At 30.4% G+C, this 15,436-nt stretch overlaps 1 protein-coding gene and 1 pseudogene across 1 annotated transcript; both read left to right on the top strand.

The window, feature by feature from the left end:
* The first annotated feature begins 3,628 nt into the window (after positions 1-3,628).
* On the top strand, positions 3,629-8,676 carry LOC114760909 (protein STRICTOSIDINE SYNTHASE-LIKE 10-like). The gene is made up of 4 exons (XM_028950218.1): positions 3,629-3,807; positions 6,090-6,335; positions 7,745-8,021; positions 8,146-8,676. Exons 1-4 carry the CDS (start codon positions 3,629-3,631, stop codon positions 8,674-8,676), a joined length of 1,233 nt encoding a protein of 410 aa, XP_028806051.1.
* A 2,836-nt stretch (positions 8,677-11,512) lies between these two features.
* On the top strand, positions 11,513-13,473 carry LOC114760907 (protein STRICTOSIDINE SYNTHASE-LIKE 10-like; annotated as a pseudogene).
* Positions 13,474-15,436: the final 1,963 nt, after the last annotated feature.

Below are 15,436 nucleotides of genomic sequence, written 5' to 3' on the forward strand. Positions count from 1 at the left end.
AATATAATGCTTCTACTTTTGAGCATGGTGTGGACCATCAAATGAAGCATTTATCACCCCTCGATAGTCCATACATTTCAATGAGTCGCCTTGGTTTGATTTGAACACGCCAACTACACAAACAAATGAGACACTTCAATCTCAAGAAGCCAACATGCAGCAACAACAACAGCCACAACGTATGCGAGGAGGAGAACAAGATGTGGTAACGGAAGTCACCTTTTGTAAGGTAGATTATTATTATTTTTCATTCATGTAAACTTAACTATTATTTGTTATTAATTATTTTTTACAAAATCTATTCATTACTTTTTTATTTTAAATTGATACGTCTTATTAGTTCATCCTAATTTCATAATCATTATTAGTATTATTAATATTATATAATATCCTCTAATTAATAATTATGATTTTCATTCCAATAATTGTTTACTCATTATAGTAAAATTTGAAATTGTTCCTTAAAAGATGAGTTTTTGATATTGATTTCTGGAAGATGAACTTCCACTGCAAGTATGATGAAAGATATCGAACAAATTATTCTTTTGTGGATGAATTTTGGAAATTTTTCACTTGAAGATGAATTTCGAATATAAACATTTTAGTAAATCTTTTTAAAGTATAGCGTTTTGATAAAATTTTTTACTGTTATAGGTCAACAGTAAAAAAGCTTGCATTCTTGAGAAGGATGATTGAGACGTATGGGTAAGGCAGAAAATTTTTTTTTTTTAAATGTGTTATCAGTCTTGGGAAGAATGTATCATTTTGAAAATTTCTTTTTAATTTTAAAAAAATATTCAGATATTCGTATAGAATGAAGGAGGCAGAAGAAGAGAACAAAAGTGGCTTAGGGGCTCTAAAATTCATCTGTCAAAGATGAACTTCTAAAATTCACCTCTACCAGATGAACTTCTAAAATTCATCTCCACCAAATGAATTTGTAAATGTCTTAGTTTATTGAAGAAGTCGATTAGGGCAAGATGAAGTTTATAAATTCATCTCCTGGTGATGAATTTCAAGTGTAAATTTCGGTAATATCTTCCCACGTTGTAGCATTTTGGTATTTTATTTCACTGTTCATAGCATTTGGTAAAAATCCCAAAATATTGATATGACAAAAACCAATAAGTTTAATTGTAATTTTAATCGCGGGAGAATAGGATTTTAAAGTCAAACTTTTAAAGGATATAGAGGTTATATGTAATTGACTCAAAATTTAGGAAGATTTTATGTATTTAGCCTAAAATCTTAGTCAATGATATCAATGTTGTTGAAGCTTGAAACTTCTAAAATAATTAAAGAAGGGAGAAATAATGAAATTGATAGAACCCATCACAAATTCACAATCTTATTATTACTTCTTCAGTACTTCTATCTTTTCCTCAACTTGCGGTAGAGCCAATTGGGCTGTCGCTTTACTTTATTTGAATTATAATAATATTGAAAAGAATAAAACGGAACAAAGTGTTCAAATATCTTTAAAATATTTATAAAAGAGTACCCAACATCTGAAAATCTATTAACTCTTATAAACTTTGAAAGTTTATTTTTAAAGAAAAAATACCTTTGTTATTATCTACTATTAAATTTAATAGTTAAATTATGAGTTTGACTAGTATTTTTAACAGTTAAACTTAATGGCAAATAACCGTTCAGAACATAAATATTATGAAATGAAACTTTTAAGACATATAAGAGCTAAAAAAATTCTAAGTGCTGAGTGTTTATTCATAAATATTTATATTTAAGCACTTTATCTCATTTTGAAACTATCAACTCCTTTTTTTTTTTTTAAAAAAAACAACTTGCAATCATAATGACATTATAAGGTAAACCTCCTATTGAATTTTGACTAATTAGAATACTTATTGATCTAGGCCCTGAATTTCTTTTCGTTATACTTGCATACTATCTTTATTTTTAAATATAAGACCTACTTTATAGTATAATTTACATTATAAACCAAATTTTATGTTTAAAATTGAAGATAGTATTTTTTTAAGATAAAAGAAAAACGAATTATAACAAAAGCCTCATCTTTCTCAAGTCAAACATAATATCCAATGAACTATAAATGCATAGATCATCTATTAGACATGTGGAAGCAGCACACAGAATCATTTGACTTCAATCTTCCGCTAATAAATTTTCCGCAGCGAGTTGTTAATTCCTTTAACACAACTTGAGCTTCAATCCTTTATTAACACAGCTCGATTTGTGAATGGATAATACGAACACACATACATATGAGTCCAAATTTAATACTCTATGGCATCTATTTAACTAATTTAATTATATTAAAAAAGTTAGATAAGGTATTTAATTATAACAAATACTATTACATGTTTTTTTTTCCTAAAACATTATAATTATCTTCCTTAATACCTTACCTTTCACTCCTACTTTATTATATTTGAGAGAGTATCAATAGGCTCGATTTACAAAAATTGATAAATATGAGAACTAAATTTTACATTTAAAACCAAAATTAACTCAATAATTAGGTCCTATATTAAGGGTTGGAGGAGTATTTTATAAAAGTATAATGATGATTTTGCACAAGTGAGTTTAAACTTTAAACTGTTAAAATTTAATTTAAACAGTCCATAATTATAGACTATTATTAAAGTATTTATAAGAAAGATTTTTTTTTTCTAAACTTTGATTTGAAAAAAATTCAATTTTTATAGTTTCTTGACTTAAAGAAATTCAATTAATATAATTTATTAGCTTAATAAATTATAATGCTAAGTTGTTTTAAGGCAAAGTATAAAAATTGAATCGATAATTAAGGTACAATTCAAACATTAAAAGTTGTAATTTACCATAATGTTATCTATACAAGTACTAGATGGGTTTCCTAGCACCAAAAAAAAAAAGAAAAAAAGAGAGATTGGTTTTGGGTAGGTGCTTGGGCCTGCATTTAGTATTTGATAGTGTGTCGAATATGTCTATTTCTAATAAGAGAATATCTGTGAGTAGCATAAAAAAAATCTCATTTTTTTAAATTTAAAATCCAGCTTTGTCCAGTTTTATTTCCATGGATTATATATTTATTTGGCCCTACTTATAAGATAAAGATAGTGTGTGTATTAAATAGGATAAAATTAAGAAGTTATTAAATACTAGTTTGATAGTTAATTTAGTCCTAAATATAATATCCTAATCTACCTTGTCTCTCATATTTATCTATTTTTCTCAATTCTAGTAGTTGCACATGATGAAAGTTTTATTAAATGGTAATTCTAACTAATATGCATGATTACCAAGGGTATTTTAAGAAAGACTACATCTATTTATTACAAATAATTAACTTAACTAAATTTTTAAATCTAATTAAATTAGTTAACTAACTTTTATATTACGGATTGAAGGTATAATTAATAAGGCTTAATTTTTTTTTAATTTTGATAAAATATATTGGAAGTATATTATTATGAATACGACTAAAGAAATGTAGTTTTTCAAAACAGTTGGGAAAGCTAAATAAATAAATACCATGGGGAAGGATGGCTTGGTAAGTTGCATTGGACTCGTTCTAACAAGTCACACAATATCATTCATTGGACTCGTTTTAAATAAATATATATATTTATATGCAGCCTTGAAAGCCTCGCCTTTGCCTATAATGGGGAGAGGGCCATATGCTGGTTTGCTAAATGACAGAGTTCTCGAATGGAAACAAACTCTTAATGGATGGGTCCTGTTTTTGGCTGTTTGTTGTCACCTCACCAAACAGGCAGCTTGTCTAAATTTCCACCTAATTGCAAGTTGCAAGGACCTACGTATATTAATGTTTTTGACCAAGTACGTATATTAATGTGGGAAAATAAATTTCTTAAACATTAATTCAAAGCTACAAAATATCAAATCGGTGACTCCACTATTTTGAAATGTGGAGAAAAAAATGTCATTGTTCCTCGATTTTTTAATGACATCTTGCCAATGGTTGGCGCGGTTGGAGCTCTACACCTGGTGACCCTCAGTTGATAGTTGACAATTGATTACCAGAGCTCTAACGATCCTACTGCTGGCTAGTGAAACCATGATTTCTTGAAGTAAAATTAGCTCATGAAGTGTAGTAAATAGTACTAATTCCAGTTCTAAGATTTCATTTGAGGTCTTATAATTAGGGTCCGAGATAATAAGATCAATTTGATCTAACCCAAAACCATCCAATGGGGTGTGTGGCTAACTCCAGAAGTGCTTTTCAGAAGCATTTTTTTGCAAAACGAAACAAATTTCTTCACATATTTATTTCGTATATCGTAAAAACACTTCTGAAATTATAGATTAGTGTTTTAGATTAGTGTATTTGACCAACTTGTCCAGTCCAACTCGGTGTGCTCCCATATGCAACACACCCTCTCTTCTGGTCACTATCAACCTTTCACTTCTCTCCCGAACAATGTTTCATGGGCGACGCCCTTTGTCCTCTCAAATCTCAATGCATGTCACGTCGTTATCTCCCTTTCACTTCTCCCTCCGTGACGGTTCTTCCCAGTTCCCACTGTGTCTGCTGAATCAATCCACTAACTGAGTAGACGAGGTCCAATCTAGCCTTGGCAGCCAAACTAAATTGGATCGGTTCTCAAACTAAAAAAGTCTAGCTGGATAATTTTTTAATTGTCAGATCAGACTTAGACTGATGTTTAATTTTGGTCCACTCTGATCGTCGTGTAATCCTAGCAAAAATAGCTAATGAAGAGTAGTAAATAGTTAATAAAGTGTTGTAATTACCCTAAAATATCTAATTTTGAAATTTGAAAAAAATGTGTTGTTATTTGATAATTAAATATCATAAATAGTTAATGAAGACAACATTTGATTCGTTATTTACAACACTTAACTTGATTAGTAAATAATAACATTCATAGTTGGATGTTTTAGGATATTTACAACATTTTATTTGGTATGTATTACACTTCATTATCTAACTTTGCCTTAAAAAATCATAACCACCAGCATCGAAGCTTCAATGGCCATCTATTGGTAGGGTCATTAGAGCTCCAGTGACCAATTGACAGTAGGAAGGAGGGTCATGGGCACAGGAGCTCCAACAAATTGCCACTGGCAAGAGGGATGAGGTGGCATTTAGAAAAAGTGAGGGTATTTTTCAAAAGTGAAAGGTCCAATATCATAAAAGTACAAACATTTTAAAATTTCATTTTGTTACAATGGACTTATATGAGATTATTAAAATTCAAATAATTATTTTTATTTCTACATTTTCAAGTTATTTTTTAGAATTTTTCCTATTAATTTTAAGATAATCATTTAAATCTTTTAAATTATTCAAATCTGAATCGAATGATCCATATATATTTTTTATTTTTGAGCTAAAATCATTGGTTAAAGTAAGTTTTTCTCGGTAAAAAATTAAAAGTTTTGTATATTTTGAATTCAAAAGTAATCTCGGATGAAACAAGTTTTCTTCGAGAGTCTTTTCTTAGGTCTTAGTTTCTCAACTCCGGCCAACAGTACGGCCGACTGGACTGTCCCGTGCTGCTCAAGTTTTAGATCATTGGCTAATTTTTTTAATAGCATATATATATCAAATCAAATTTACAAAAAGTAAAATAAAATTTAAATAATCTATTTTTTTTATCTATATGGAAGTACAGAAAATAAATGTATGCTATTAATTTGAACAAGGCTGCTTGGCAAACATAAGGAATAACATTTAATTTGGAATGAACCTTGTAATAAAGGTTCCTCCAAGGGTTGGTAAAAAAAAAAAGGTTAGCTTTTGGTTTTTTTTTTTGGGGGGGTGTGTGTTTTGCATTTCCTTATTTATTGACATTGTTTATACTTATATCCATTGAGTCACTGGCCAAGTAAACGGAAGGAAACGGAACTTGAGGACTGAGCTTAAAAGCTTAAACCGAGAGACCATCGCTGAGGACTCTAACGGAACGGAGACAGAAACGTTAAGAACAAGTGGGACATTATTAACATCTAACGGCCACATCCTGTGATCGGGGCACGTATATTTATTTCCTTCACTCAAGTCGCACTTATAAATGGCGCAGCAAAATTATAAATGCTTCATTCCCAAAGTGATGTCTCTGGCTCTTGTCTCCATGAAGCCTTCTTCTTTCTTCTTCTTCTGTGATCTTCGCGTTAGTCTATCTGTTACTCTCATCATCCCTTGCTGCTGCTAATAACTTGGCTCCCAATGAACTGATCAGACTCCCAAAAGTCGTGGGCCCTGAAAGCTTGGCCTTCGACTGCAACGGCGACGGCCCTTACGTTGGTGTCTCCGACGGCCGGATTCTCAAATGGAGTCAAACTCTCAAACAATGGCTCGAGTTTGCTCTCACCTCACCACACAGGCATGTAACCCCACCTTGTCTTTGTTTTTTTTGTGTTTCTCTTTTTAAGAAAAAAAAGAGGTTAGAAGAGCAGACATGAGGGGATTATGAAAAAGTTAACTATGATTAAGGCCCAACCAAAAAGTTTGGGCCAAGCATGTTTAAGTCCAAATTTTTAATTTTGAATGAAGACATTCTTATTTCTACCGTCACTACTAATATTTAAATCAGCTGCTAGAATTATATTCGATTACCAGTCACCGTGTATCATTTTTATCATTTATTTTAGAAAAATCAATTTTTAATTCCTTACAAGTTTGATTAGGTTGTAACTCAATTAGTGTAACTTAGTTCCTATAGTCTTGATTCAGTTATAACTTAGTTTTTTAATTCTAACTCAGTGTAACTTTCTCCTCATAGTTTTAACTATTTAAAAGTTTAGTCCATATATTTTTTAAAAAATAAAAGTATATATTTCATGAAACTTAGAGACTAAAGTTTTGAATAGTTAAAATTACAAAAATTAATTTGCAGTGAGCCAAACTTTAGTGACTGCATTATAACGAATCAAAACATTAGGGATTGAGTTGGATCAAATTAAAATTTTATTTTCTCTGCAGTATAGGAGCAAAACCTTTTATTTATGAGGTTAAAATCTTTATTACCCATTTTAAGTCTCTTTCAATGGGAATAACTTTGAGTGTTCATCATCACTATCATATCGGAACCATCAAAATCTAATATGCAATATTCATATCTCATTTTTGTATTTTTATTTTTTAAAATAATGATATAAAATCTAAAATAAAGATAATCTTTTAACTATTATTTTTCAAAAAAAAAGTTTCAAAATTTTTTTAAAAGAAAATTAATAAAAAAGTTTAAATTTTGATAATCCGCATTAAATCTAGACGGTTCAAATATGACGTGTTTACATTCTAAGTCTGTTTCAATGGGAATGGAAAGTTACCATATCCGAAATAGGAATGAAAAGTTATCATATCCAAACCATCAAAATCTGAGATGAACAATGCATATCTCGTTTTTTATTTTTATTTTTTAAAATAATTATTTTAATGAGTATAAAATTTAAAATAATGATAATCTCTTAACTATCATTTTTTAAAAAATTTTAAAAAATAATTAATTATAAATGTTAAATCTGAACTGCCTACATTAAATCTAGATAGTTTAGATCTGATGAGTTTTAAGTGCTCATCACCTTGATAAGCACTTATACCAGGTCCATTTCAATGTGGAAAGTTGTTTAGTATGTCTTGAATGCCTAATTTTTCTTCCCTATCCACATTAAAAGCCTAAACTAGATTATCTTTGAACTAATGTTTTCTAAAACTAGTTGATTTTCAATCTCTAAATACCTCAAGCAATCTATACACATATACATATCATATCTTGATGTTTTACTACAGGGACAGGAAATTTTGTGATGGAACATTAGATTCAAAGAAAGAACCTACATGTGGGAGGCCACTGGGACTCAAATTTCACAAGAAAACATGTAATCTTTACATAGCAGATGCATACTTTGGCCTCTTAATGGTGGGACCAAGTGGTGGTGTAGCTCAACAACTAGCCACTTCTGCTAATGATGGCTCTCCTTTCCAGTTCCTCAATGCCTTAGACATTGATGAAAAATCTGGTGTTGTTTATTTCTCGGATAGCAGTACAGTATTCCAAAGAAGGTGTGTTAGGGTTTATATATACATATATACATGCTACTTTTGCTGCGTAATTATTTATTTCTTTACTTCCATAGCTTCAAATTTAAGTAAATAAACTCTAAAGCTTTCTCCTTGTGCATGAAAGGGAGTTCCAATTGGTAGTCCTTACAGGAGATAGGACAGGAAGATTGCTTAAGTATGACCCAAGTAGTAAGAAAGCACAAGTCTTGGTCCAGGGCTTTGCATTTCCAAATGGTGTGGCTCTAAGCAAGGATGGATCATTCCTTCTGTTAGCAGAATCAACTTTTAACATCATTCACAAGGTGTGGCTAAAAGGTTCTAAAGCCTACACTTCAGAACTTTTTGCAACACTTAAAAGGTCCCCAGATAATATCAAGACCAATAACAATGGAGATTTCTGGGTGGCACTGAACAGTTATAGGGCAGTGCTTGGAAATGCAGATCATAATGCAATTATGCAGAAAGAGACTTTAATGCCGTGGTGGAAAAAAGAAGACCCTGTTGCAGTAAGACTTGATGAAAATGGAGAGGCTTTGGAGGTTCTGGATGGTGGTGGAGGCCAAGAGCTTAACTCTGTAAGTGAAGTGGAAGAACATGATGGGAAGTTGTGGATAGGGTCTTCTGTGAAAGATTATGTTGCCATAGTAAATAATGCCTAGCTTTTCCATATATTGTTCTCTTTATAATGTTTTTATCTTTGATACAATATAGTTGTATCTTTGTTATATCAAACTTGTTGCATTTCATTCAAACTTGCTATGTATTGAATATCTTTAGTTGAATGAAATGATTACTTATATTCCCGTTATGCTTTATTATTGTTCTCTTGTTCTTTAATTTCTTATCTATATGCCGAGATTAAGAGGAAGCAAACTTTAATTTTATGAGCTTACGAACTTCATCTAAGGTTTTGTCATTATAAAAAAGAAAAGAATATTGAATAACCTTTTTTAATGATGACAAAACTAGTAAAAGATTTGCATATTATATGACAAAATTATCAAGTTGAAGGGATACAAGAGAAGAGAAGACTAAGAAACTTCAGATTTTTTTTTTCACTTTTTTTTAAAAATTTTTTAGTCTTTGTATCTCATGCAAAGAGTCTTGGAGAGCTTTGTTTTCACATGAAAATTAGCTTCTCATCAATATAATGGTTAAAGGAGGTTAACAACACTTTGATTTTACAAAATTTAGAAGGCAATCAAAAATGTTTTTCACATTAAATCCCTATTTAATGTGTTAACCTTGCTATCTGATGCCTTAATTACTTTGTTGATGAAAGCATATTTTTATTCTTAATTTTCGAATTAGCTTGCTAATTCTTTCACTTAATGTGTTATCATGCTTCAAAATTGATTTTCACTCTATGGAAAAATCCTAACAATTTTTAACGCTTTAACTTTATTTTTTTTGGTAGCTTGTCTCTATTTTGAGCTTGAACATGTTAATTAAAGTCTTCTACGTACGTGGTGCATCATGCATTGGGCTACGTATCATATATATGCTACTATTTTCAATAATTTTCTTGAATTTTTAATGAGCATTGGTCTATCAAATTTTAGTTAATAATATCCATCTTGTTGATACTTCTCTCATAATTAAGCATCAAAACTTGTCATTACTTCTTTAGTACGTCCATTTTTTTTTTAAACGTATATAATAACGGTACGAAAAATTTTCCTCTACTTGCTGTGAAGCCATTGGGTCTGCTGATCCTTACGGTCGCTTTACTTTATTTGATTTGCAATACCGCAGCGACAACAAATGCTTATTTCATTAATTGGGATCGGTTATGTAAATAGGATATTATTATACTTTGTCAATAACCAAATATTTATATAATTATTAACTAAAAAGATTTCACTTAATATTTTCATTGACTGTTTTTTTCGCTCTTCCTGTATTTCTTTTTAAAGGATTCTATACTGTTTGATATACCTTTCTCACTAATACATTCAATGGCCTTCTTTGAATGTGTCCAAACCACTTTAAATAATTTTCTTACCATTTTTTAATAGATGCCATGCCCACTCTTTCATGAATATATCCATACTTGTTATGAATCTTAATTTTTTTTTATGTGACCACATGTTTATTTCAACATCTTTTTACCTTCACCATATACTCATGTTCTCCTTTTAAAACCTGACATTTACTACCACATATAGTGCAATAAAATTTTCCTTCGACCTTATTAGATACTCTTCCGGTCCTAAATATAAGGCTCCTTTTATAGTGTGAATTACATTACAAAAAGAGTCTTATATTTAGAATCAGAAGAGTATTTTTTTTGTCACAAATAGCCCCAATAGTGTTTCTCTATTTAAACCACCCAACTTAAATTTAATGATTGACATCTCTATTAATTTCATTATCTGTTTGTATAATTGACCTAAAAATTATGAATGTTTACAATTGCGATATGATTTGATCTCCTGTCCAATCACTTCTAACTATTTCATGAATTACAATAGTACCACAAAAGTGAAACAGTTAAGCTTCAGGCTTTTCAAAATGAAAAATTGAAAATATATTGAAAATTTGAAACTACCAACTACGTAGAAAAGCAGCTTGCAACCATAACGACGCTATCACGAATTGATAATTTACAATCTTTAATTGACACAACTAACTAAGTACACTATGTCAACCTATCTAATGCCGGCGTGAGTAAATAATGTTAAAAGGTTATAAAGATTCAATACTGTCCAATTTTAAATTATAATAAATGGACTGAAAATTAGATAAAAGATGTAAAAGTCATCTAATCTCACTTTGTTTTGGGGACAAACAATCCAATATTTAAAACTATATTGAGTTCCGACAAATTTGAACTCTAATCAACCTAGGCCCTAAATTTCTTTTTGGTAAACTTACATTTTTTTTTTGAGATACAAGGAAAATTGGACGAATTAAAACAAAAACCTCAAGTCAAACATAATATTTAATATAATCTACTACAGTCTACAAATACATGGATAATTATTTGACACGTGGAAGCAGCAAACAGGATATTTGACTTCAATCTTTCGCTAATAAATTTTTCACAGCGAAAAGTCAATTCCTTTCACACAACTTGAACCTCAATCCCTTATTATTTATAAATTTTTTATGTAAAATTATCATAATACTCCCTCCACTTAAAATATAAGATAAACTTTACCTATTTATATTTTATCAAGAAATTAGGTAAAATCAGTTTAAAACAATAAATATGTAAAATATGTAAAACAATAAATGAATTAAAGAAGAAAGAGAATAAAAAACTCATTAAATGTTCAGACACAAATAAATATTATCTTCTAAAAAATGTGAAGCCCCTATAATAAAATTCATCTTATATTTTGAACTGAACGGATTAGTTTTCAAAATATTAAATGTACACCATTAAAATTTTGATCTGACAAGAAAAAGGAAGGGGAAGGAGCACCCATTCCCCGGTACATATGTGTGTGTATGCTTTATTTCTCGATGATCTCTCCAGCACTATAACCCATGAAGCCTTCTTCTTCTTCTTCCCCAATTTTCTGTTTTCTTCTGTTGCTCTCATTTGCAGCAACCTTGGCCTTCGCCTCTGGTGAAGTGATTTTCAAGGATGGCATGAAAAACTCCATTGAACTCAGACTCCCGAACGCTTCAGGCCCTGAAAGCTTCGCCTTTGACTGTATTGGCGAGGGCCCATATACTGGTATATCAAATGGTACAGGATCCTCAAATGGCAAGGAACTCACAAAGGATGGGCTGAGTTTGCTGTCACCTCACCAAACAGGCAGTTAAAGCTATTTCATAAAATTTTGACTAAAAAATGATCTGTAATTAATATTGATCATCTATATACATATTGCATGTAGAAACCTCATAACTGTGTTGGGTTTGGCTCGTTTGTGTAGAAGTATAATGTGTTTCTTAGTTTGAAATCTTGGCTTTTTCTACCTAAATCTTTTCAAATGTGTGATTATAGGGATAGGAAACCATGTGATGGATCAACAGATCCCAACGAGGAGCCTACTTGTGGGAGGCCACTGCGACTCAAATTTGACAGCATAACTTGTAATCTTTATATAGCAGATGCATACTTTGGACTCCTAATGGTAGGGCCCAGTGGTGGTGTGGCCAAACAACTAGCCATTTCTGATTATGATGGCGGCGCTCTTTTCAAATTCCTAAATGACTTGGCTATTGATTGCCTTACAGATGTGGTTTATTGTACAGACAGAAGCACTGTATATCAAAGAAGGTATTCTTCTTTGTCTTCATATCTTGAATCTTCATAGCTATCTGATTGAGTCCCACGTCAACGAGCCTTACAAGTGAGGTTTAAAAGTTTAAAGAGTTTTCCTTTTACTATGTTAGATTTTGGGACAAGTTTCCCTTTTTGGCTCGTACTTATCATGAGACTTAAATATATGTTTCTTTTAGATTTGGACTTTATTTTAGATGACCTTTATGATGCTGCGAAAAGGCATATAGTTTATATAAAAGGTATGTGAACAGTTAACACGGCTTTTATAAGCAAATGATATAATGTGATGGTCTAGATTAAAGGTCACTATATAAAATCTACTTAAATATTACAAAATTATAACTACGTTCACCATTTACAGATAATTAAATAAAGATACTTGACCGAAGTCATGTATCTTATTAAATACTAAGAAGTACATTGTCCAAGATTAATGTAACCTCGGATCGATTTGGTGATCGATGATGAAATGTTCTTAATATATTAATGGATTGATGAACAATGGATCGTCTCTTATAAATATGGTCAACCTATATATCTCTGTCTTGCTCAAATGTCTTATTTAAGCATTATGGTTTATATTATAATCATAATCATATACCAAGATCCAAATGCAAAATTTCCTTTCTTCATCAATATATAGGCATAGCTGAAAAAATAACTTCAGAGAAACTTAATATCATCATTTTAATAACTTCCTCTTTGAGATTGGGGAGCTGAAATGGTATTCCAAAAAGGAGATAAAACAGGAAGATTGCTGAAATATGATCCGAAAACTGAGAAAGTAGAGATCTTGCTGCAAGGCTTGGCATTTGCAAATGGTGTGGCTTTGAACAAGGATGGTTCATTCCTTCTAGTAGCAGAAACAAGTTCAGGAAAGATCAACAAGTTCCGGCTCAAAGGCTCCAAAACTTACCCTTCAGAACTCTTTACACAACTTGAAAGGCCACCAGATAACATCAAGAGAAACAAAAATGGAGATTTCTGGGTCGGTCTGAACAGTAACAAAACATCATCGTAAAATGCTAAAAATAATAACGAAGGCTTAGGAGATGACCCTGTGGGAGTGAGGTTTGATGAGAAGACAAAGACTTTGGTGGCTTTGGATGGAAGAGGAGGTTCAGAGCTTGAGTCTGTGAGCGAAGTGAACGAACATTATGGGAAATTATGTATTGGATCTGTTACCAAACCTTACGTTGTTGTGATTAATTAAGGTATAACTTAAAATAAATCAGGAATAACGTTTCTGAGCTTGCTTTGAATGTAATAAATATTCACCATATTGAAATTGCATTTTTTTATCTATGTTTTCTAATAATTTCGCATTTTCGATTATTGTAAATGGGTGGTCTGACGATGTGATGCTTTGAATGAGATTGTGGGGTGTCAAAGAATATATATATGTATTTATTATAATTATTTATTTGTAACTAATATATTAAATATTAGTGCTACTCTTTCATAATTATTCTTAACATTTAATTTGATTTATAGCTTTTTAATACTAAGAAAAAAATGGATGCCAGGTCCCTGATATAGAAGCTAGCTAGTTAGGATATAAAATATAGGCCCACTTTATTTTTTATATTCATATTTTTCCCAAACTAATTCACTGAACTAATAATGTGATATATAATCTCGTGTTATATATGGCATTTTGGGAGGGTCATCAGATTATATTTGTAATAATTAACTAATTCATCTTAGTTTCTTGATCTACACAAATTAATTTAGTAACTCTCTCTTATACCATAGATATGAAGTTTAATTACGAGTATTTTGATAAAAGAAACATTTAATTTTGGAGACAAAATGGACATGTTCACATATTAAAGATATTACAGAGCCAAAATTTAGTCTATTTGGTTAAGCTATTTTGGTTACATTTTTCAATTTGGTCCATTTTTTCTAAATCATTTTGGTCTATTTAATTTGTTGAGTACAAAAAATCGAAATAAATGGAATCCCTAAAATTATTATATGAAACAGTATTTTTTTCCTTTCAAATTCAGAGCATATAGAATGGGCTTATGCCAGCCTATCTTTTTTTTTTGAAATATTTAAAACCATTACTTTCCATTTACAAAAGAAGTTATATGTCATTAGGCTATAAAACTATTGGCAAAATAGATTATTGGGAAAATCGCAAAAAAAAAAAAATCATGAATTTGAAAAATTGCAGACAAGAACCTGTTCAAAAAAATTGTTGCTAAAACTTATACTATTATTATCAAAACTTATAATAATATTGTTACAGGTCCTTATTTCTCATTTTTCAAATTTCATGGTCTTTTTTTGTGATTGTTCCTATATTATTCTTATTAGAATAGTATTTATACTCAAAAATACAATTAATGCATATTTAATTAGTATCATGAAGCATAGTTTTCGAAACTAGCATTAGAGAAAAATATAACATTTTGTGCCTAAATTTTTTTCTCAATTATTGATTTAATTTCTAAACCTTACTTTAGAAAATTCAATTTTTATAATTTGTTAGTTCGAAATAATTCAATCTCTTTTAACTTCTTGACTTAAAGCATTTCCTTTTATATCATTTTTTAATTCAATAAACTATAAACAATGAGTGAGACATAGGAGTGATCCATAATGAAAACAAGAACAAGTCATGTTTTCAGCAAATAAAATTAATTACATGAATCATATAATGTTATTAGACTTTGTGAAAACCCAAAAGAATTAACCATGCAGTGGGACAAACTAGTATGGATAGACCCTTTTTTTTTTTTGGGAAAAAAATAGACTATTTGAAGAGTTTACAAACTTATCTGCTATGTATGCTTTCAATTCCTGCTGAGTGCTGCGTGTATTTACGGGTTACACAGGTGGAAACATTTTTTTTTTTTTTTTGGGTCAACTATATAGGGGGAAATAAGAGCTATTGCCTATTCAATATAAATATGTAATTTTAGGAACTAAATATTGTAATTTAATAAAAAAATGTTTCTTTTTCTGGGTTCACGTGGAGGCCAAGTCTAAGCACGTCTATTCCAAGTTCCAACGGCTATATTTCATTTTGGAAATTGAATTTTTTTTCTTTTTTATTTGAACATGCTTTTGGAAAATGATTACGGACATATTTTTAAAAGTCTTTTCTATATTTTAGTTTCAACGGCTAATATTTTCCACAGCCATCTATTATTAATTGCTGCATG

The sequence above is a fragment of the Neltuma alba genome, unplaced genomic scaffold (genome assembly GCF_004799145.2).
Source record: "Neltuma alba isolate B1F8T4 unplaced genomic scaffold, ASM479914v2 tig00011040_pilon, whole genome shotgun sequence".
NCBI classification, from domain to species: Eukaryota; Viridiplantae; Streptophyta; class Magnoliopsida; order Fabales; family Fabaceae; genus Neltuma; species Neltuma alba.

What these genes read in the sequence shown, in the direction of transcription:
- LOC114760909 (XM_028950218.1), top strand. Translation starts at nt 3,629, where the DNA reads ATGGGGAGAGGGCCATATGCTGGTTTGCTAAATGACAGAGTTCTCGAA. An exon ending in ATATTAATGTTTTTGACCAA is followed by an intron (nt 3,808 to 6,089) that starts GTACGTATATTA and finishes GTCTCCATGAAG; the next exon opens with CCTTCTTCTTTCTTCTTCTT. An exon ending in GCTCTCACCTCACCACACAG is followed by an intron (nt 6,336 to 7,744) that starts GCATGTAACCCC and finishes GTTTTACTACAG; the next exon opens with GGACAGGAAATTTTGTGATG.